Source organism: Sinohyriopsis cumingii, chromosome 4 (assembly GCF_028554795.1).
Source record: "Sinohyriopsis cumingii isolate HCF-2022 chromosome 4, ASM2855479v2, whole genome shotgun sequence".
Classification (NCBI taxonomy): Eukaryota; Metazoa; Mollusca; class Bivalvia; order Unionida; family Unionidae; genus Sinohyriopsis; species Sinohyriopsis cumingii.
In genome coordinates, this window is record NC_142964.1 from 97,364,625 (window position 1) to 97,389,302 (window position 24,678).

The 24,678-nt window shown below is 34.4% G+C and overlaps 2 protein-coding genes across 3 annotated transcripts in view; one reads left to right on the forward strand and one right to left on the reverse strand.

Annotated features, from left to right (window-relative positions):
- Window positions 1-17,935, reverse strand: LOC149801730 (cytochrome c oxidase subunit 5A, mitochondrial-like). The gene is made up of 5 exons (XM_089956040.1): window positions 17,795-17,935; window positions 9,624-9,754; window positions 6,792-6,896; window positions 5,156-5,337; window positions 1-121 (listed from the first exon to the last, which is right to left on the reverse strand). Exons 1-4 carry the CDS (start codon window positions 17,871-17,873, stop codon window positions 5,185-5,187), a joined length of 468 nt encoding a protein of 155 aa, XP_089812166.1. The 5' UTR covers window positions 17,874-17,935; the 3' UTR covers window positions 1-121; window positions 5,156-5,184.
- Window positions 17,889-24,678, forward strand: part of LOC149801731 (protein JTB-like) — a 24,432-nt gene continuing 17,642 nt past the window's right edge. The window contains exons 1-2 of one of the 2 annotated variants that reach the window (XM_089956042.1): window positions 17,889-18,026; window positions 22,753-22,890. In XM_089956042.1, coding sequence (XP_089812168.1) covers window positions 22,835-22,890 — 56 coding nt within the window. In that variant the 5' untranslated portion in view covers window positions 17,889-18,026; window positions 22,753-22,834. Of the gene's footprint in view, window positions 18,116-22,752; window positions 22,891-24,678 lie in introns of both variants that reach the window. The other variant, XM_089956041.1, reaches the window with a different exon arrangement.

Below are 24,678 nucleotides of genomic sequence, written 5' to 3' on the forward strand. Positions count from 1 at the left end.
AAAATTAAAGATCCTTGATTTATTTTTCCTCAATGTACAAATAAAAGGATATTAAGAAAATAATCCAGTAACTGTTTTCAAATTCTCACATCTGTTCATCTGGTCACAGCAAATAATTTATCTGTAAAGAGAGAATATACAAATGACAGTAGAAAACATGTATCATTAACAATCAATCATTGCGATGGATAATGTCTTCATTATACCATAAGAATCTAAGATGAACAAAATGGGGACTTAAGTGAGCTAGCATCACTCACATTGGTAAACATTAACCCATTCAGTTGCAATGGAAATTATCTGTAAATTAGTCTGGCCTGAGTCACGATAAAAACAAGATACTTTAAGCAATACTTGGTTAAGATTCATCCAATGGTCACTTCTTATGACTTGGAGAATGGAATTTCAGGACTATTATATAATTATAAGCTAGCAAAGAGTTACTTCCAAAGTCACAAGTTAAACCCATACAATGCATCCTTCCTTCTTCAACTTAATCTGTAAAACTGTTTTCATAGAAGAGTGTGTGCGTGTGTGTGTGATTTGGATCTTAATATAACTTTAAAAAACTTTCTGTCATATAGCTATGATGTCTGCAGTGTGGCAGCGTATAGTGATGTCTAGCACTGGGGCATCATGCTGCAGACATGTAGCATCATGTCTCACCCAGTCGCATTATCCTGACACCAGTCCGACCAGTCCAAACACTAATGCTGAGCGCCTAGTGAAGCAGCTGTTCATACAATTTTTGAAGGTCTTTGGTACGACTCGGCCAGGGTTTTAAACCCACAACCTCCTGCATCTGAAGTGTACACACTAGGCCACCAGAGAAGAAAATTCTCAATCAGTTTCATAACATATTATTCACTCATACAAAAAATATATCTAGATTAGGGTTGTTCCAGTAAAACATATACCCCGGGGGGTAAGGCACTTTCAAAAATTCAACCAACCCACAACAGAAGTAAAAAATTTATGATACACCGTCAGATGTTTTAATAAAAAAACACTACCCCCTACAGAAGCATATTCTTTTAACATAATTTCTGGCTATGGGTTATTGGGTAGTAGAAGCGATTTTAATATTGGGTTGGGGGCAGAAGCGATTTAAATAACAGTTGGCTGGAGGTAATCTACTGAATACTTATAGATCATATAATCTACTGCATATTTTTATTTGTATTCATTCATTATAATCAATCTTTTGTCCTTCTGTTTGTTTGTCTGTCAGCCATGTATGTCTCTGAAACTGTGAAATCACAAATTTTCTTGGTGGCTGATTATTTGTAGATGTCACTGATCAGTCCCTTAATACCTACTAATTTATTGTAGATGTCATTGATCAGTCCCTTAATACCTACTAATTTATTGTACATGTCATTGATCAGTCCCTTAATACCTACTAATTTATTGTCGATGTCATTGATCAGACCCGTAATACCTACTAATTTAATGTCCATCAATACAGATTTTATAATAGGGATTTCTATTCTAATACAGAAATCATGAATTTGTATCCTTACTAAACTATGTGTTTACTAAAGTGATCACTGTTTTGCTATTTTTCTTTGTTCTCAGGCATGCTGCTTTTGATTAGAATAATAGTTAAATCTTGTATTCCTTTAAATGAGTGGTTAGATGCTATGATTCCTTGTTATTTTTTTCAATAAATGTTTGGGTAAATTTATAATACATGATTTGTCAGGAAAAAAACCCACTAATGATTGTTTAAGTGATGCTGCATTATTTCTGCCTACTTTTACAATATATCATTTCGTGTAAGAACATATATTTGAGTTACCAACGTCTTATTTTTATGCCTTGTTGCAAGACTATAACATTCATTTAAAAAAAAGAAATATAGCAAGTCAAACATTTTTATATCCTAAATTAGATTTTTAAAAATGGATGAAAGTCAAGGAATCATTTTCCCCCAGAGTACTTGTAAAAGCAATGTCACTGCAGTTAACTGTAATGTCAACAGCATCATTATCATCACTGATGGCCTAACAGTAACATTCTGCACTTTCAATCCAGTTGTCACAGGTTCTATCTCCTATTTTTAGGCTTTCAAATGAGACTTGTACCTATGGTCTGAGGGTCTTTCATGGCAGAGTGGTATAAGATGCTTGTCATGTGATACAGATCTGAGGGGCTTCCATGTCAAAGTAGTACAAGATGCTTGTCATGTGATTACCTGCCTCCAGTGTGTAAATGAGAATGTTGCCAATTACTTGTGGAAGGTCAATGTTCAGTGTCTCAAAAGTACTTGGATTTTCTTCAGCAGTAAAACTGGCTGCCATATATACTCTTCATCTTAACATGGTATAAAGGACATACTGATCTACTGAAACCTGAGATCTCATGTCTAAATGACTTCAGCTGTTGGAGATAAACATCAAATCAACAGAGGCACCATGTGCCCAAGTGTATTAAGGTGCTTGCTTTTACAGATCACTTGCATATCTCACAGGCGAGTTTTTGTCACAGATCAACCAATTTGAGTTGGTGGTCTTTCCGGGTTCTTCATCCAACCAATATATTGTTTTTAAAAAAAATATTTAAAAAAACAACAGCAACAAAAACAACAACTAAATCAACCAAATGATCAACTGTGGCAACAGCAGCAAAGATACTAGTCCATCATTTTTGCCACAGCTGTTATGGGATTTGTTTTGTTGTTGACCATAGTAATTTTTGTAGACCTCTGAATAACGTCAATTATGCCTTTCTGACAGTTATCTAAAAGTCATCATCAGTTGGTACAAATGGATTTTTTGGATTTTTTTATGGTGAGCATATCAGATGGATAAGTCTTGAGCAATCTTGCATCACGTGCTACCAAAAAGTTTACATTTTAGCTCACTTAAAGTTTCTCTAACAATGTCCATTGTTCCAACTAGAACTGTTGCAACTTATTCAAGCTATATTCACCGTTATCTGGAGATATGCATCTGTAATAAATAATCTGTAATAAATATTTGTAACAAAGTATGAGAATGCATCAACATTCTCAATGTTTTTCATTGATGCATTTGATTTGAGCCACAACCAGAATCAACAGACCAAGAAATGAAATTATTCACATCTCTCAGGCAGAAGTACAGTGTAAAATCATAGTCTGCCAAAGATTTTTCAACCTTTAAATTTGCCAAATTTTTTTCCAACCATACTGATTCATTGGACACAATCACCAGAATAGACAGAAACAGACCAGAACAGATATAACCAGAAGGTTAAAATCGATTTGATACATCTTTTAAGTAGCTAAATTCACATCAGCTGCACCATTTTCTGGATCAACACAAATTTGAAATGTGTGCTTTCAATACTACATCCAAGAGTCAGTTGCTGATTTTAGTAACGACTTTTTCAAACTTGGGTCTGTAAAGGGATGGAAATTATGTTAATAAAACAATGTCCCTCACTTTTTCAGTTACAAGTAGGACAAGCTTTCAAAAGATTCTTTTCACTAAAATCGTACTTTCATTATCAACCAAGCACGGACAGTCAAACCCACATATACTCTATTTTATCTTCACTGATTCATAGTATGGTTCTTGTTCTTTCATATCTGTAGTAATGTGAGTCCTTCAACAACTCTCAATGGTTGTAAGCCTTTCTCGACCATGCTGATTGGACACACTGTCAGTTCAGGTAACAGAAATACCATGGGATAACCAAAACCAATAAAACCAAATAAAATGGTCAAGTTATCTCCCCAGCAGGGATGCTGCCAGGATTTCAGGATTTAATCTAAGTTTTGTGTGTGCGTGTGATCTCCATTGAGGAAGTGGTGGTGGAATGAATGGACATTGTTAAAAATCACCCCAACCCTTAAATATCTGTCACTCTTTCCTACTGTTCCACTATGTTAAGGCTCTACTGAAATCAAAATACTCATCTCTAGTTGCATAGCAATTATTACTGTGCTGTCGTTGGGCATGGTCACGTGGCTGTGGTGGGGTCTTGGTTGGGATGACAGAAAGATCATAAGCTTACTCCATATCTGACAGCTAATTACGATGTTGTCAAAAGAATTAACATTTTTCTAACAATTCAGTTGGACTTGGATTATATACTTGATTCATAGTCAATGAACAGGTTCTAAAATGATGTGTTTATTCTGTTGCCATGTTCCTCCATCACATTCAAGATTTGAATATACCAAAGGTGAAATTAGTCCTAAATTACTATCATGGCTACTACAAATGTTATTTAATGTGAGACTAATGCCAGAACTCATAGCTTCAGTGATTTTTGCGTTAAAAAATGAATTTCTTCTCGATTAATTCAATTTGATGCAAATTACATTGTTTTTTTTAAAGATAACTTGAAAATTCTTGATGTGCAAAAATTGCACAAGAAACAAACATCAGATCAGGAAATTAATACCACTGGGAAAATACTGATAGGAATATGCAGAAATAATGATATTATTTAAATGGAATATGTGGTGACAATACGAATGTTGGTTCCACAACTTTGCAAAATACATTTGTAACAACACTCTGTAACAAGGCAATAATTTCTGCACACATGACGTTGACCCACTTTTTACTTTAGTCCCTTGCTAATTAATAGTTTTAGATTTTACAACAAAACTAAGCACATTTTACCTTTTGACAATAATACAAGATCACAAATATTTAGACAGATTCCAAGAAAATAGAAGTTACAATTTTATTAAAAGTATTGGCACCAGTAAAACTAAAGGAGATGGTAAAAAAGAATCAGGATGAAAAGATCAGTAGTGTAGTAAAGAATCCATATATCAGAATAACATTAAGTATTTTTTCATCAATTTCATTATTAGTTAATGACAATGCTTCAAAATGTTGTGTACTAGATAATAGTAATCCAATCTGAAATACAAATACCAAATGATGGCTTGGAACTAAGTGCCAAAAGGTCTGCAGAAAATATCACCATGATCAAAATACACATAGGAAGAACTGAACACAAACGGGACAAATTTTATCCATCTTGCTTTGAGCTTACACAGATCAATCAGTCTCTTATGTTTAATGTCATTTAATTTTAAACTGTTTTTCTAAATTATTATCAAGATTTCCAAACTTTTAGCATCAATTGACCACAGCGTATCTTAAAGATGTCTTGCAAGTACAAGAAATGTGAAAACATGAAAAATTACCTAAAGAATTTCCTAAATAAGGAGCATGCTCAACCATGCATATCATAGACACTTTTGAGAGCCAGCTCTGGTTTGTTATAGCCCAATTCCTCTGGCAGAGAAATTCCAAGTTCATCCAATGTGGGCCGAATCTCCTGCACCATATAAGGCCATATCTGCTTCTCATGTGAACCACATTTGGTCTGCAATAAATAAAGAATAAATAATGAAATAAACACCTGAACAAATACCTGTAACTTAGAACATTAAGGGATATTAGCAACTGGTGAAGCTTATTTAATTTATTCATAATTAATGTTTGCCTTCATATTAAAGATAGGCTTATTTTAAAGGAAAAATGCATTGGTTAATAGGTAAATGGAGCTAACTAGTTTTTGATGATAACAGACATAATTATAAACATCAAGGATTACAAATGAATGAAGTTAATCCATCCATCAGAACAGGGGTCTCAAGCTCAAATTACCACGAAGGCCACATGAGGAATAGTAAACTGGCCCTAGGGTGACATCCGTGGAGGAAAAATTTGCATTAGAACACTTTTTAAAGTAGTACTCATGCATTGTACATACTCAATATGACTGGTTTTGGGTTTTGGGCATTATCTGGCTCAGCAATACTATGAAGGTTTTATCATACCAAGCAAAGCAGAATAAAGTGCCTTGCCAAGAACACACCACAGTAGTTCATCCAGGTTTGTCCAATGGTGGGAACTGAACCCATACTCTTCTGGTCACAAGTCCAATGCCTCAACCACTGAGTCAACATGTCTGCCCTTAGACCAAAATGAGATATTTCTCTCAAAACAAGGACACAAAATATTTGTGGAGTAATACCTCTTTTTTTTAAAATGACTATATTTTAAACTGAAAATTTTAAATGTCAGTTATGTACTGTTTCCAATATACATTGAAAATGTTTTCTTTTACATATATTCAAATTAGACATGAAAAGTTATTTCCATTAGCCTGGCTTATAGGCATCACCTGTGCAAGTTAGGAATGACCTTATCATTTACATGGTTATGTGCCAACAGTTCAGAGTTCTGACATCAATTCATAAAGCAAATATTTTGTAAACTTTCAGTATGCTCAATCATTAAATGTGTGACTTTTACCCTTTTCTTAATTTTTTTATTATTACCAAATCATTGAATCATTGGTTTTCATAATATACTGATATATATAAAAAAATTTTAATTGTCTTTTTATCTTCATTTGCTAACAGTTAATCTACAGATCCTGCATGAAGAGATATCTTCTGAATGAAACAGAGTCCCTAAATTGATCAAATCGGACAGGATAATTGCTCAATATTGTTTCTGTTGATTTTAATATCACTTTTAGCACATTATCGACTATATCAAGCAGAGGAAATGAAAGCCAAGTGCTGTTTTCCAAGTACACAATGAGGCTGCCAGCCAAAGCTGGCCTGGGCAGATAATAAACCTTCAATTACAAGTCCTATGCTCTACCAACTGAGCTACCAAGGCTTCCCTCCTAATTGATGAGGATATTAGATTTTATGCACAATTGCAATAGAACTTCTGTAGTCGTACTTTATTTTACCTGAAAATACTAAATCTGTTTTCTTAAAGAGTGATTATCTGCAATGAGGTGTCTCAACTTTTTCATACCTTGAGAGCTTCAAGGTAACGAGTGGTGAGGGAGTAGTCATTGAGTCTTCTACAAGCCTTGAGGATAGCAATAACGATCTTGGGCTCTGGCACCAAATCATGACCCTGAAAGATATATAAAAAATGTATCATGCAATAGAAAACAACAATTCCCATACCCAACCAGCCCAGACAAATGTTATTATTGGGCAATCAGAATTTCATTTAAAGAACACAATTTTTGCATACAAAAAACCCCACACAAATTTCAAGATTATTTTCAACTCATTATTTTGTCATCATTCTTGCCAGGCTGGTGACAAGATACAAGAGTCTAGTATGCATGGTCACTCACAATTCATTTGAAAATTATGATTAATTTAAAAAAATTTACAAAACCTCTTGAAAATGAATTTTATATTAATATTTTTAAAGAGTTTAAATTTATCGTTTTCATCTGGATGCAGCAGTAAATGCAAGCTCATGCAAAATCAACTTGTCCCCAATTTAATCATTGTTTACAACAAATTAAATGGCAATAGCCAATAGACAAACATGTTTCAAAAGGACAGATGGTCTGATGTCCAAAAATGATTTCTATGAATTGAGGGCAAGAACTCTGAATATTGAAACTATCTGATATTCTTGGGTGATATCATTTTAAGATGAACACCATGGCAGCCATACTGGATGTAAGATCTGCATCATTTTCATTTCAAACAAACATGTCACCATTAGAAGACATTAGGTGAAAACCCCAGAATTAGTATTAAAAAAAAACCATTCCAGTATGTTCATAGTAGCAGTCATATTTAGATTTATGCAGGGTACCATTTTCATTTAGGATCAACTAAGTATCATAAGAAGTATTTGAAGAAAACCCTATGTTGATATGACCATAATTTCTTAGAGTAGAGACAACAATATTGTTAAAATGGCCACCAGTGTGATTGTACTGGATGTCAGATCAGTATCATTTTTCTTCAGTCTTATGGTGAAACTACATCTTGATATGACTAGAAAGAGCAGCAACAATAATCTCAAAACAGCTGCTATGGTGGCAATATTTTAAACTGGACTGACACCCTTTTCATTCAGGACCAAACATAATGTCATCTGGTGGAAATCCCATTTAAATGACTTTCTATTTAGGAGAATTGAAATATCAAGATTTTCAAGATGGCTGCAATAATGGCCGTACTGAATGTCAGATTGGAATTATTTTCAATTAGAAACAATTACTCATCATAAGAAGCCTTCTAGTGAAAACCCAAAGTTGAAAAGACTTTCTGTCTTGAAAAAGTAGTGTTAAGATTTTCAAGGTGGCACTCATATTGGATATCAAATCAGCACAATTACAACAAATAGACACCATATGAAGTCTTCCAGCAAAAACTTCATGCTGATATGACTTTCTGTTCAGGAGTAGCAAGAACACAATTTTCAAGATGGCTGCTGTGTTGGTCATATTGGATGCCAGACCAGTACTAGTTTCATCTTGGCCCAACTAGACATCACAATAAATCTTTTATGAAAACCCCACGCTGCTATGACCATCTACTCAAGAATGGCAAAACCAAGATTTTTAAGACAGCCATTACTGCTTGTATGAGTGGAACCATTTCGATTTACAAACAATAAGACCTTGGAATAAGTGCGTATGTGATTTGTATTTTTAACATTGATGTAACGATTTTTCAGTCATATCACTATGATGTCTGCAGTGTGGCAGTTTATAGTGATGTCTAGCACTGGGGCATCATGCCACATATATGTATCATGATGTCCCACCCAGTCACCTTATTCTGACACCAGGCCGACCAGTCCTAACACTAACCTCTTAATGCTGAGTGTCTAGCGAGGCAGCTGTTAGAACCATTTTTATAAGCCTTTGGATGACTTTGCAAGGATTTGAACCAGTGACCTCCTGCATCCGCAGTGGATGCTCCAACCACTAGACCACCAAAGCGGTAGACCTTGGGACGACCACACATGTACAAATTCATGGCAATCCTCCAATTAGTTTAGGACGTGCAGCTCTAACAAACTTGAACATATGGATGTCAGATGATGGACAACCGGTCATCCTATAAGCTCTTCTGGTCCATCACCAGTAGAGCTATGCAATGCAAGTTTGATAAACTTCATATTTTTTTTTTTGTACAACTTCCATTTTTATTTACAATTTAGGGCAAACATATTTAATAGTTTGAAACTTGTCACAATAAGTGCAGATATAACATTGTGATTCAAGATGAATATTGGTAATAGCATACATAAATAACATCCATATCAATCTATGGTGCTGAAAATAACTAAAACAGCACGTCCATTTGAAATCTAGGTATGCAAGATGAGTTTGCAAAGAAATGTGTTAGTAGGGTACTTTTTCTCAAAATCTCTTACAATTTTGTTGATTGATAATAAAATCAAAGTTGCCTGAAGTGCTGCCTCCATCTTTAGCCACATCTGATGACTAATCAGCAACATCTGTAAAAACTTTTAAAGTCTGCAACCAGAATGCTTTCTCCAAAATTCTGATGAGCAGTTTTAGAGGTGCCATTTCAAGGTTTTTCTATTTTCTGCAATGGTAACCAAATTTTATGTCAATCCTTCATTATCTGTAAATATGTAAACTAGCTTCAAGCCAGGATGCTTTGTTAAATTTGTTTCAATTCTGCTGAGCAGTTGCTGACAAAAAAGCATTTTTGTGTCTTAGCTTTATATTTAGTAAAAATTGGCACCATTTGAACACATTTCAAAGACCTTCAAAGCTGGATGCATTGTCAAATTCTGAGTTGTCATCTTCTAGTTGTTCATAATGGCAGAATACACGTATCTTTTAGTATATACCTGAAGATCATTCAATGCTTTTCGGAGCTCCCATCCATCTATATCCTTTCTATTGAAATATTCTTCATATCTTCTATCAAATTCTTCAGCTGTCTCCTTCTTGCCATGGCTATACCGCACACTGCTTACCACTGTAAAGTAAATACTATCTGTAAAGTAAATACTGATAGTGTAAAAACAAAAGTATAAATAAAATACACAAGATGCAAGCAACCACCACCACTTCCACCTATCTCTTGTTTGAGTATTTTGCATTTGTAGTTAAAGAAAACTATCAGAAATCATCCACCTAGCCCTGCCCTTACACTCAGACAAGTTTTTATCAGCTTTTGGAAGGTTTACTTGCAGTTTTTTATCCGTGCTTCAGCATGGTACATAATGTTAACATTTGCCTGTCCATTACCACCTCTTGTAAACTGTTGAATGAAAATTCACAGAACTCTCTAATGTTGTCCTTTGGATAGCCACCAGCAAGAATGAGTCATCCTTTGCTCCCTTGCTTTTTAAATTGGCTTTGACTAAAAAAAGCAAGAATAAAACATGGTGTGTTTCTGCTCAACAAATCAACTCAGTACATTTTATTTAAGTGGATAGTTTCAGATCTAAAGAGATTACACGTGCACTGTTGATGCTATATAAACAGCTCTCACAAATCTGGGTAAGTGAAGCAAAACCTAGATTTGTACTGCCCAATATCTTGTTTTATCTCCTGGGGCAATAATAAAGTTGCCCTCATCTCTGCAGACTTGGAATAATCAAGAAAATAAATTCTACAAGTACTCTGGTTCATAATAAAGATTTATTCCACTACACGTTTCAGGGACCTACACAGTCAGCAGAAACTGCTTGATTTGCTAATATAACTTACTTACAGTATGACTAATTAACTGACCTGTACATGAATTTGCAATGTGGAAGTGCTAAAGATGAAAATGCTTGTGAAATGTGAACAATGGAAGAAGAAATCTGCCTCACATCATCACAGTTTTGGTGTCACATAATTGAAATTACAATCAAATAAGTATAAACCACTGGTGACCCTTTAGAATGGTAGTGATATTAGCTTGGCTGACTTGAAATGTACATTATTTTTATGTAGTTTGCTGAACATACCAGTACCTAAATTAACAACAATAGCCTAGATTCAGCTATTCACTAAGTGTTCACACCAGGTTCATTTGGTACCTTTTTCTTTATTGTTTAGTGTAAATCAATTGAAACACACAATAAACTACAGTACACTGGCACACAAGTTTTTCTTTTTCCATGCATCTCAATGGGGGTAGCAATAGTGAGGTAAATACTGACAAATCTCCTCCACTTCAACATGCAGCTTATCCGCGGGCCAATGTCTAAACTTTACAGTTTTTAAGTCTTTTTGGTGACTACTGTAATGGCTGTAAATCTTCAGACATGAAAAAAATAATCTTTTCAGTCTTAAGACATATGCATGTAAAACAAAATCATTTTCAGTGACCCAACGCTTATTAAACTGTTATAAAGTACTATGATTGATTTTGTTATTATTTTGCATGTGCATATTTTCTAATTCCTCCAACATGAAAATAAATAAAGGTAAATACAGACTTCATAATTGGCGGGCTGGTTGAGTTTACCAGGGAGACCAGGCTAAACTATAATGTACAGTACTTGCACGTCACTTAAATCCTTATTTATTTCCAAACATATTAGATGCAGATATTACTTTTCATTGTTTTGACCAAATTGCATTCTTCCAGATATTTCAACTAGTCCATAATTGCTGTTTTGTTTACACTGAATCAGGCACTAATGAGTTACTCATTTTCAATGATATATGCGATCCTACAAACTGAGGTAATATTTATGAAAAGATTCGCACATTTAATTGTACAAGGCACATAACAGCATAACTTACATGTTCACGAAGAATGGTAATAATAAAGGCGAAAATTCTCATCAAATCTTTCAACTAAGATCATCATCAATCTATTTTAGTTTTGTGTTTTGGCTGAACATCATCATAACTTTCCACACAATGGAAAGCTTAATGTTTCTATGTCTCCTTTGTTGATATCTGGCAGATTTGTCTTTCGTTTTCTGACATCATTACAGGCCAGTTAATCATTAAACCCTCCAAACTGGCTACTGTTAAGAGGGAATTTTGACAGGCAACTATACCAGTACATTGATGTGTAATTGCCTTTCATTCCATAATATTAGTACGATTACCATAGTTTTGTAAAATGGGGTGTAAGGCATACCAGTCAACTTTTCAGAAACCAAGTAGGGAGACTGAGTAAGAGATAGGGACCTAAAATAGGGAGGTTTTTCATGGCATTTTTAAAGCCTTGTTTCCACTAAATATTCATTGATCTGCCAGGTCCAATATGCATGAAATTTGTAAAGGATGCACCATTTCTCCTTGTGATGCACCTTCTTTTCCCCCTAGATGTGCCCTATTTTCATATTCTGGTCAGCTGTGGCCAAACTGCACAATAGCTAAAGGTTAGTCTTAAATAAACAAGCAAGAAAGCCAGCGTGACTAATTAAAATTTAATCCTTATTGATGCAACTATTTTGTGAAAATGACTGTCCCACTGTCATTATTCAAAGAAACCATGTTCTACACTACCATGTGTTATGCTAGCACCAGTAATTGATTGGCAAATAAAGTATTTCCGATTTTGTTGAACTAAAGGTACCTAAATGTCAGTCTCACAGTACTGTACATGTGGCAAATATTTTCCCCTCGTTGTATATCCGACTTTATTCTCTTTTTGTCAACTGGTAAGGTATTTAGTATTGTTTACTACAAAACATATAAACATAAAACATAATTAGTTTTTTGACACATGTTTCATAGTATGTATGTATTTTCATTCCTTCTTTTAATTTAATAATGGTAATTAACATTTGTATATATGGTATAAAATTGCCAGGTGTTAACTTGTGCAAGTTTCTTTGGTGGGAATGGCGCTATTGCATATGGAGTTACAGCACTCATAGTGATCATTCTTAGGACTGAAATTAAATATCAACAATTTTATTGTTGTGATTTATTTTTTGTTCTAGTTTATTTTTTTTAATTTTTTTTTATTGTTGTAGAGGTAAAAAAAAATCATAAATTTGTGTGAATAATGCTTAAACTTAACATTCTATTTAGTTAAGAAGCTTTTTCTTTCAAACAAAATAATTATTTCGTCACAAAAATATTCCCTGATGATACAACAGAACATGGCTTCCATGGATTGCATATGATGTCTATTTATGAAGGACTTTTCTTTTTTTTAGAAGAAATGAAATCGAAGATGTAATGTAATAATCGGGAGTTCTCTGCAAAAATCGGGAGATATGAAATTGGGAGGTAGGCATGGAGTGACCCCAAAAAATCTGGATTTTTTCCCCCTCTCAGCGTGAGAGCTGACAGGTATGGTGGAAGGTGGCTTACATCAAAGCAAACTACAACTCAGCTTTTAAAGTATTAGCATAATTTTTGAAACTTCATTAATGTATTTTGGAGATATTAAAGTTTAGTACTGTGGTGCCCATGATCTAACTCCAAGGAATGGACTTCATTCAGCAGAATGTACTTCATTCAGCACATTTTCAAACTTACAATGTACATGCAGCGATTCCACTATATAAATATGTTCAGTAGCCTAATTGTGAGCATTGAATCAAACCATATTATTGTTCATTGTGTTGTCACACTGGGATCACATTTTCATGAGTTAGGTATTTACAATTTCAAGGCAAAGTAAAGATGTAATTACTGGTGTACTCATATAAAATGTCCAATGCAATAATGCATAAACAAACAATAACTGGGTCAAAAGGCAGAGGTAGTATTACAGCAACTCAAGATTGCTCAATTTTTGTCATCGTTGGATCAAATTATACACAAATCTAAATTAGGCAGAAACAATAAGAAAACAGAAAATTAAATAATTTACTTTTCAAATAAGTTTATACCATTTCTTTTTAATAATCATAGATGCCAACCCCGAGATAAGTATACTTGTAATTTTTGTTAACATAAGTTTGTTTAAATAAATGCATTTAGAAATTACTGTGCATCTTGTGATGTCTCGGGGGTTGTGGGTTGGCTTATACACGGGGCATGCACTTCTTAGTGTTTATACCTGTTCATTTTTTTTTGGGGGGGGGGGTGAGGCTTATACACGAATGGGCTTATATGAGTTTATACGGTACTTCATTCGATCTTCAACTGATATTTAACCCCCAATTTATAGAATTATCAACAATTCATTTCTACTTTCTACAATTCAAATATGATACTTGTAACCCACTGAAGTAAGAAACAACCCTTCAATACATAACTTTAAAGCCTATTTGAAATGCGATAAAGAAACAACTCCATGTTATTACTACGCTGGTGATAGAATATCTCATATCATGCATACTAGGCAAAGAACAAACTGTAGTAATTTAAATAATGATTTATATATGAATCATATACCTAATAAGTATTGCTCCTAAGGTGAAATTGAGAATGCTAAGCCCTTTCTTCTAGACTGTTCCAAATATTCAAATCTTAGAGATCAAATCTCATAACACTCCCTTTCGTTCTCATGATTGAAACATTATTATTTGGCAACCCTAAGTTAACTGTAGGAAACAATATTTTTATCTGTGCAAATTATATTAGGATAACTAAGAGATTTAACTGACTGAACTCGCATCCATTTGAGTCACAATCAATTAATTCGCTGGTACTGGCATCAACATCTTTGATGTTATATTTTCTTTCTTGTTAGTGTTGGGGACACGGTGCTAATAAGCTTATACTTTCTAATGAATCCCCCAAATCATGTTCAGAATTGCAGTTGACAAAGTTTCTCAAATAAATATGGTTTAAACAATATTCTAGCCAAATGAAATGTGGTTCAATTGAAGCTGAAAACATATCCATTTGCAAATCTGACTTCTCATTCCGATATTAGTTGACATCAGAACACTACGCAGCACCATTATTTCAGCAGCAAAGACATCAACCACAAAACATAAATAGCAGGCTTAGATGTCTTACATTGTAGGATAATCCTATAACGTAAGACATCAACCCTGATATTTATGTTATGCATACATTTTGGTTAGCTGAAAATTAATGGAAGCTGTGAATGTCGAAAATGGTCAACAGGATGACAAGTATCTTGAATGAAATGAAGCTATGTAAACACTTTCTTCAATATTAATATATTTTTGTTTTGTAAAAGAAACATACTTCAACTTAATCCGATTTCAGCATTCCCAGCTTCCATCATATTCCAGCCAAGTGAAATGTAGGCCAATGGATCTTGAAACATGTCCATTTGCTTGTGTGAGAATCTTAATTTATTACAAAATAGACTTCAGAGTAAATAAAGTCTAAAAACTAAAACTAAATATTGCCTTTAGTTTATAGAAAAGTGTCAATATTAACCATGCTCAAGGTATTTTGAAAAATGTACTTCTAAGGAGTAATATTACCTTTTTGGATTCATCACGGTCTCATTATTACATATTTATATTTTTTTCCCTCCATAAACCCTAAGATACTGTGCCAGGAGCTGTCCAAAAAAATAAATCTAAAAGTAATCTGGAATCAAAACTTCCTACTTTCGGAGATCAACAGATTTCTCCTCCACAAAAGGGGACTTTGACAAAATTTAAAAAATGGAAACACTTTTCATAATACCTTACAATAAAAAAATGTTAAGGTATTAATAAATTTGCCCAAATAAATTTTAAAAAAAACATTTGTGACATGTATTCCAATTTTCCCCCACGTACGTTAATTTGGTGTAAACAGACTCTGATTGTGCATTAGGATTCACATAGCTCTGATTTACTCCAAGTAGAAGCACAATCCAGGTGAATAAAAATACAAAATCGTTGATATCTATCCGCTGTTTCAATTTCACGCATATCCTAAACACTTAGTACATAAAACATTTAGACCATACTTAACAACACTTTGTCAAGATGATGAAGGATTCGGTCATATTTATAACAAGGCAGGTTGGCGCTGAAAATGGATAAAGCAGACTTTATACCTTGTAAACTGGTAATCAGTCATCTTAATATTATATATCAAATGTTTGAAAAGTCATGAATTTGTTATATGGTGTGCCAATTTGGGTCAAAAAGTTAACATACATTTGCAGTGTAACATTAATTTCCAGCCATTAGAATCATGTCACTAAGTATATTTACTACTTCTGTCATGCTGGCAATGCATCTTCTTGTTTGGATTACATGCCTGGCCCACTTAATTCAAAATTCAATTTCAAGCAACATGCATCAGTTAAAATTTTCAAAGCAATCTTTAAAAGTGGTAAAATTGTTGCTCTTTCTAAAAAATATATATCTAGAGCAAGTAAAACCCTGAATAAGAGGATAAAATGCAATTTAAACATTTCGTTGTGACTTTACTCACATTAAACTGTGCGCTAAAATTAAAATAATGTCACAAGATTGGGGTCTATTGCTTGACATCAAAACCAACAATTCCATATATGAAGTTATCACTTTAACACATGGTATGATGCAGAAAAAGATCTGTTTTGATCTCCGGGTCTAATGTTAATTTTCAAAAGCATATTAGAGTTATCCCCACCTTTCTTGCGCATATCGATATGGTCTGCCAAGTGCACAAGATATTCCTGAAAATTTGACTTATCATTCCAAAGTTACCAGACATCGGAAAACAGTAGACTGCACCATTATTTAGGCATTAAGACCTCTACCACCAAAACATAAATATCAGGGTCGATGTCTTACATTGTAGGACTAATCACAGGGGCTCGTATCATTGCTTACAATTGACCTGTCATATATGTAGTATATAATAACTACAATGGAGGACACTTGTCTCCTTGCTGGTGTGACCTATTTAAGAATGAACACTGATATTTCAAGCTACGCTAAGCGTAGCTCAATAAATTTGGTACCGATATTTAGGGGGCCCCGAGTGGCCAAGTGTTCTAAAGTGCCCTCCGTTACGGATCACTGCCATCTCACCTATGTCTGCATGGGTTTGAGTCTCGGATTCAGCCTATGTGGGTATGTGAGAAAGCTTGCCAGTAGCTTCTCGTGGGTCGGTGGTTCTTTCCGGGGTTTTCCCAGGTTCTTCCTCCACCATCAATTATGGCCACCATGTATAGCCTATCGTGTGCTGAAAAATTGCATTAAACCCTACAACAACAACAACCAATATTTAGCTCAGGCATTCAACTGTGTATCCCTATCAAAAGTTTGACTTAATATCATACCTTTAAGGAATGCCAAATCATTTTCCCACGCTACCGCTTGACATGGCACTGATCGTGCCCGCTTAATATGCAAAAACCATGTGCTAAATGGAATACTACCTTCTCATTTGCCAGCTGAAAATAAGTTATAAATACAGGATATTGATTTCTTTTAACCAATGAGAGGACAGTATTCCATTCAACTGGATCTCACTTGCATATTAAGTGGGCGCAATCATGGCCATGTCGAGCAGTAGCATGGGAAAATTATTTGGCATTCCTCAGAAATCTGATATAAAGTCAAACTTTTGATAGGGATACACAGTTGAATGCCTGACTCAGATATCAGTACCAAATTTATTGTTGTTGTTGTTGTTGTGGGGTTTAATGCCATTTTTCAGCACACGATAGGCTATACATGGCGGCCAGTATTAATGGTGGAGGAAGAACCCGGGAAAACCCCGGAAAGAACCACCGACCCACGAGAAGCTACTGGCAAGCTTTCTCACATACCCACATTGGCACCAAATTTATAAAGCTACGCAAAGCGTAGCTTGAAATATCAGCATTTATTCTTAAATAGATCGCACAAGCAAGGAGAGAAGTGTCCTCCCTTGTAGTTATTTTATAGTACATGTATGACAGGCCAAACGTAAGCAACGATATGAGCCCCTGTGGGACTTCAAAAAGCCTTTGATCACGAAAGTCTGTAGTGACATGAAGTCATGCAGATGTGAATATGCATGCACTTTCAACAAGAAATGTATATATCCGTCTAAATATCCTTCTTTATATTACTGGTTCTTGCTGTACATAGTTTAAACGATTGTGGCAGCCTGTGCAAAGGGCACTGCAATATACTCTTAACGAAAACTGGAAGTGCTAAAACTACAGCCTTGAAAATCTGAGTAAAATTCAAATCTATAATTAATTTACCAGCGGGAGCTCTTTTGAAATGAACTATAGCTGACGTCTTTAGTACTGACGTTGCTCTGCTTACAACAGCACGGAACATTTTAAGTTAAACGATTGAAAATAAGCGAACGTGCTTCGAAACGTCCTTGGGAAAGTCAGCTATAAACTCTACCCACAATACGTTGTACCGGCGTACAATTGTACTTCCGGCAAATGTGTTATCGATATTAGCGATTACTAACAAATCCATCGAGTAATTATGGCTCAATATTTCTAATTATATCATAGAGTGTTTTTGAGTTAAGATACTGGTTGAGGTATTTTATGCGAATACTGGTTGAGGTATTTTATGCGAATTTCTGTTACAAATTACTGAAGTTCATATCAATGTCCGTCTGTTATCGTTTATTTTATTTGTATTTTTTTTTATTATGATGCCGAACATGAATTTTGTCTTATCATTGTTTTGACACTCTTTTTCTGTCAGTTAAAAAGGAAAATTATTGATAACACCAACGATCCTATTCCTGTACTGTAAGGCCTCTGAGGCATGTGTTCTCCCTCAAAACTAGTAGAAATGGGTAGGGGTAGTCATCCCCGTTTCATTGACAGAAAAGTGCTTGTGCTTGACACCAAAATCGATATTGGGAGAAAGGGACTCAGTTTTAGTCAGAAAGGAATGCCATTGATAAAATTATAATTGAAATTGAGATTATTTCCAAATTAGAAAGGAATGCCATTGATAAAATTATTATTGAAATTGAGATTATTTCCAAATTATTGAAATTTTTCGTTCAGTGGCCAGGCCTGAAAGAATTTAATTTCTTTGTCTATACCACGAACACTGAGATAAGATTATTTTAATTTAACACGCAGTATAAAGCGTTTTTTATATAAATAATTGCCAAATGTACATTTAATACACTGGCTACAACTACATGTAAATAGATTGTACCAGCAGCTAGTCAACATAGAGTACAATCTGATTTCTGGCAAACTTGGTCAGTATGTTTCTTAGTCCAAGTTTCCTCTGACCCTTGCCATCCCATTTTTGATATTTGGACATCTGTGTTGGGGTGGCAAGGGTCAGAGGAAACTCGGACTATATGTTTCCATTTTCACTAGGGACCAAAATTATGTCAGACTTCCTAAAATACAATTTGCTGCTAATGGTTCAGAGAAATTTCTTGAAAATCTAGATGTCAGAATCTAATGGACATGACAAAATACCTATCTGTGTACAGAATTTGGCAGCAGAGGAAATGAAGTTACCTGCAATCCATATCTTGATCTTGAATTTATGCACATCGCCTAGAAACAAAACATAACCAACAAAGTAAATAAAATTATAATCATACAGATATGCTTTTTGGACAATTTGTAATCAAGGGCATAACTAATGTTAGTACATCCTCATTTGAAATATTCTCGTTCAGGCTGGGACCTATAATAAAAATTATAGGTACAAGAAATCAATAAAGTTTAGAAGGTCAGTTTTATTTGGCAATTATCAGAAATACAATCATAATTTAAAGCCAGAATCCTATTGGCAATAGCTTTCAAGCCACAGAACAGGAAGAAGACACATTTACATTCCACCTTGGAAAAGACAGAAAGAAGACCACAATTTCCGCCTTGTAAAAGACAGAAAGGCTGAATCACTAGGCCTAACTCCAGTTCTTATATTCAAATCCATTGCCATAATGCTTAAGTGTAGTTACTTCCCCAGAACCATTTGAGAATGGAATAAGCTTCCCATGTTAACAGCCACTCAGATATCTTAAGAATTGAATTACAGTCACTACTGTACATAAACAGTGAAGCTTCACAACTATAATATTCTGTTGGTGGTGTCACTGGATGTGATGCGTATGAAAGTGCTTTGTATAATACTGAAGTAGTAATGATATTCATGACTTGATAGTTATGTCTGTGATACTGATATGCTTGCTTAATGGAAGCACCATGGTAGCTAGTGAGTCTTCATGACTCACTATGAGAACTGGCCTGAAGGTAATTACTATTTTGATACAAAGATAAATTAATGTTGATATTAGCCCAGATATCAGCCAGAGCTCAATAGGTTAAAATAAGCCTGAAATTGATGAAGAAAATACAGAATTAGAAAAACAAAGATGATAGGGATATATATACCAACCAAGAGGGTGTTCTTTCCAAGATGAGAAGTGTCTCCCGTAACTCATTGAAATCTCCTGCATACTCAGTATTATTATATGAAAGCTTCTGCAACAAATTTTTCATTTCCTGTTTTGCACCTTGCTTCCAGTATATCCTGTAATGTCAGTTTAAGGAGAACTTAAATTCAAGCCAGGTAGCAGCAATCTTGAGAAGTTTCAGCGGGCAGTCAGCAACATGAATCTACCCACAAACATGAAACAATTTAAACTCCTTGGTGGACTCAAGAGCTGTACTGGCATTGCCATATTTCACTGAAAGGACATTTTCTATTCTGAGGAAAAGCATGCAGAGAAGGAAAGAATAGACTCGGGAGAGGGAGATAGAAAAGCAGGTTGAGGAAAGAAAGTTGACCATTTGTATACCTAAACAGACAAGTTTAATACAGTTATGTGTTGCATACATTCAGTGATGAGTACAGGGCTAAAAAAAATTCAGATAGCCTAGCACCCCTTCAATTTGAATTTGGGCCTATCCTGTATTCAAAGTGAGGTGCCCATCAGGCTTTTTAAAAAAATAGTATGCCTGAGGAAATTTTGATCGTGCTGATGAAATGAGTAAATGTAATTTCAAGTTGTTGACATACATGCCATAACACAGCGCTGTCTAAATCAGATTACCACTGTCCTATTTGAAATTGTGATCTGATTTTAATTGAATGGAAGCTTTGCTGAAAATATGATTTTGTTCTTCCAAATCCATGGACACGGTTGTGTTTCGAGAAAACACAATTTTTAGTAATCTTTAAAAAAAATTACTTAAAAAAACCCAACAACAACAAAAACCAAAATTTTGCAGTCTGCCCATTAAATGTAGTATGTATAAATGGTAATCTGTATTGACTGGAACTGATATAGAACTAACTATCCCTTGGGCAGTTTAAATAACAGCAATAAAAGAAAAAGAGGTCAGGTATAAAATCAAAGTTTCCCATTAAATGGCTGATAATAGCTAGTGAGATGTATTGAAGGTTGCTGTGGGTGAACCCATTGTGCTAATATGTATAGGTAGGATCAGGAAGTGGAAAACCTATTATAGGTAAATCAAAGAGATGACAGATGCATGTACAAAATGAAAAGTTATTACATATTATTGCCTTGAATGAGAATGTTTAAGCTGCTTAGTATTATTTTTTTGACAAATTTGTGAACAGCAGCAACGTTAATTTGAAGTCGGCTTTTACTGCATATGTAGAATGCAAAGCATAGTCATTTCAGTTATCGGAATAGTGTTCAAGTGTAATTCATTTTTATAAAATTTATATTCAAATTACAGCTATTGTAGCATTGTCTGACAAAATTAAAAAAACTGGAAATTTTGGGGATGTGGAAATTGGAGTCTGGCATACCTGTCAACTTCTCAAAAGAAAGAGCAGATTACACTGCATTCTCAGTGATCATTCATGGGGTTTTAGGTGTTAAAAAAAATCTGAAATTTACTCGAATGCTTAATTTTAACATTCCATTTACTCAGAAGAAAAATACTTTGTAGTGTGATATTAATTATTTTTTCACAACAGTATTCACAAGTGATAAAAAAGAATATGGCATATGTGGATTGCATGCCATATGTCAGTTTATGTCTGTTTTGTTTGTTTTTTCTGAGAAATGAAAATTGACAGACATGACATAATAATCAAGAGTTCTTTGTGAAAAGTTTGGAGATATTTTGAGATCGGGAGGTGGATGTGGAAATACCCAAATAATCGGGAGGTTTTTCTCCTGGCTTGAGAGTTGACAGGTATGAGCTGTCCAGGCATGTGGAATATCAGTCAGAGCTTGTGAGTTTATTTAAGTCACCAGCCCAGGGCTTGTGACTAGAAAAAAATTTCTTTGAGCACTGGAGTAGTATATGAGTTTTTATAGTCCGGTGCATTTATTCCTGGTAGAGACAGATTAATGTACAAACTTGGTTATTATAATAATGACCTCATACAATCATTCTTATGAAATAATTTAATGTGTGATGAAGTTCATGTGAGTGCATTCATAATGTATATTGTGTTCAGATTTAACTGTCTTTTTTTTATTTCATGGCACAGTCGTTCTATTTATAGTTAGTTATAGGAAGTCATCAAACTATGTGATTTTATAGATCAAATGACAACATATTGCTTTGAGATCAGTACTGGTGAAGATTGCCACAAATGTAATTTAGACATTGATCTACTAGGAAAGGTTAAAAATGCTTGTGCTTCATACATGGATCATATGAAAGGGGGAAGATTTTGAGATGATCTGCATTTTATAATATAGAAAACCACGTGGAATAATGTTTCCGATGATCGCCTCAATATACTGTAATTTATCCAGAAATTAATGTTGCCCTATGAGGAAATAATAAATAAAGTACACCGTTATGAAGAGATATTTATTCACAGTTAATCTCAGCACGATTATAAAGTGAGTATTCAAAACTATAATCTGCCTACCGCCCCTTCCCTTATTTTTCCTTTATGTTGTCGATCACTTTATTGGTTTTGGGCTTATTTTATAGGTCCCTCGATAACTCGCGCCTCACTTATAGTGCGGTCGATGTTTCTGGACCCCGATGTGTGCGAGTTATCAAGGGAGTGGTGTATTAGTTGTAATTTTTGTTCATTTGTATGCTAAAAATCAAATTGATGAAAATCTTTCTGATTTGAAATAAAAACTTACCAAAGTTTGCAAATACGTTGATCTGTCTTAAAGTGACCTCTGTTCTTTCGTATGCATAGTGGTTAATGCAATGTTATATCAGTGAAACCATCCAGTATCCTATATTGTTCTACCATTTCATTTCAGCATAAATATGATACCTGGTATCTGTGTTTGACAAATTTGAAAGAGAAGATTTTGACGGAAAGAAGCAGTCTAGACATCGAAGATGATTGAGTTCTGTACCAGGAAGCGGATGGCAATTGCCATTATCATTCTTGTTAGGTATACACGTTTAAGTATCACATTTACCAATCCAATTTATAAATCAATTTACCTTTATCTTTGGTCATATTTTATAAGGAATCCCCTGAGTACTTTAGGAGATGAAATTGTAAGTAGCAAATAAATTTTGCCCAGGCAAACAGCATAATCCCTGGTAGATCAGAGTAATGTAAAAACTATGTAGTTTTTATAAATTGATGATTTCTTAAATACTGAAAATCGATTCATGCAAAATACATGTTGCCTCATACGCACAACATACAAATAAAATTGATAAATCTAGAGGTAATATTTGAAACTCAAAAATATTTTTACGTTTTCATGCCACCATTCAGAAATGCATATATATATATATATGAATGACTGTATTCATTACACATTACTTGTATCTACAATCTACAGTTATTTTGGATTCTAATTTCTGTTGTGCTGTATAAACACTGTGTTTGATGTGATACAGATTTTGCACATGGTCCCTTGTGTTGTGAAGACAGTACTGGCTTTGTTTTCAAGCTGAAAATCCTTTTGATCAGGCCATGAATATGATGCTTGCTCAGTGCCAAGTAGAGTCTAACTCATTTTGCACATTTTACCTTTTATCCCATAGCACCCTTTTTGTTTTTCCATATGATTGTCCTTTGATAAAACTGCATATTTGATATTTGTACAATGCCAAGTGACAGAGGGTGGTTATCTGAACTCTCTGTGATCTTGCAGCACAAGTGACACCTGTTCAGTTGCATCCTTTAATATATTTCACAGACTATATGATAAAAGTGTCACTTACAAAGCCCAAACCCTGTATTGACATAAGCACTTGCAAACTGCATAAAGACAAAGAATGGAGTCGGATGATCATTACTTGGAGGATTTCAGGGCTGTATATGGTCACTCAGTTGATGAGGATGAACTATTGGGCTTTGCACCAGATGACAGACAGTGAAATTTATTGGATTTTGTGAACAGAGGTGTTGAGTTGATTGTCACTGTTTATTTGTAAGACATGTGCAATGAACAATATTACAGAATATTATGAATCTGATCATTCTGGGCTACTATTTTTATATATTGATATGTGACCCATAATGGAAGTCATGCATTTATCATATCAACAAATTTAAAATGTCGATCATAATGGATTTTATGACCTGAAGATGAACAAAATATAAGTTGTCAATTTATTTGCTACCTATTCCACTTAATAATTTATTTGTATTTGTCTTAATAATTTAATTGTATTTTTTTTTTTGTTTCTTATCTATAAATCCAGTTTGGCCTGTTTATTTTTTCAAAGTGAAACTATGACTCAGTGACAAGAAGTCACCCAGATGGATCTGACTTTCAAAATACACCCTGAATCAAGAGAAATTGCTTTTTGCAGCTGTAAAATTGGGGGTGGGTGGGCAACATCTACAAATAATTGAGTATATATGGTATATATTATTTGCGCTATTTGTGGTTTCAAGCGAACATCATACTCCCTAAACAGCTGTCACATTATAAAGCAGCAGACATGGGCAGGGTTTCTGTTTACACAGTTTTTATACTGTAAATGGCACTTTTGGAGATGATTGACCATGTAAATAATATTTTCTGTCAGTCTTCTGCAACTCAATGTTAACCTGACGTGCTGCTGAAGTCAGCATTTATGATTATTTCCTTGGGTAAACTAAGGCTTATATACCCCTAGATACCACATCTGTCAACAAGTGATATCCTGATTAGGTGTAATTAGCAGATTGTCATCTCTCAGATAGACTGCATGTGGGTAAAAATACATATCTTGTC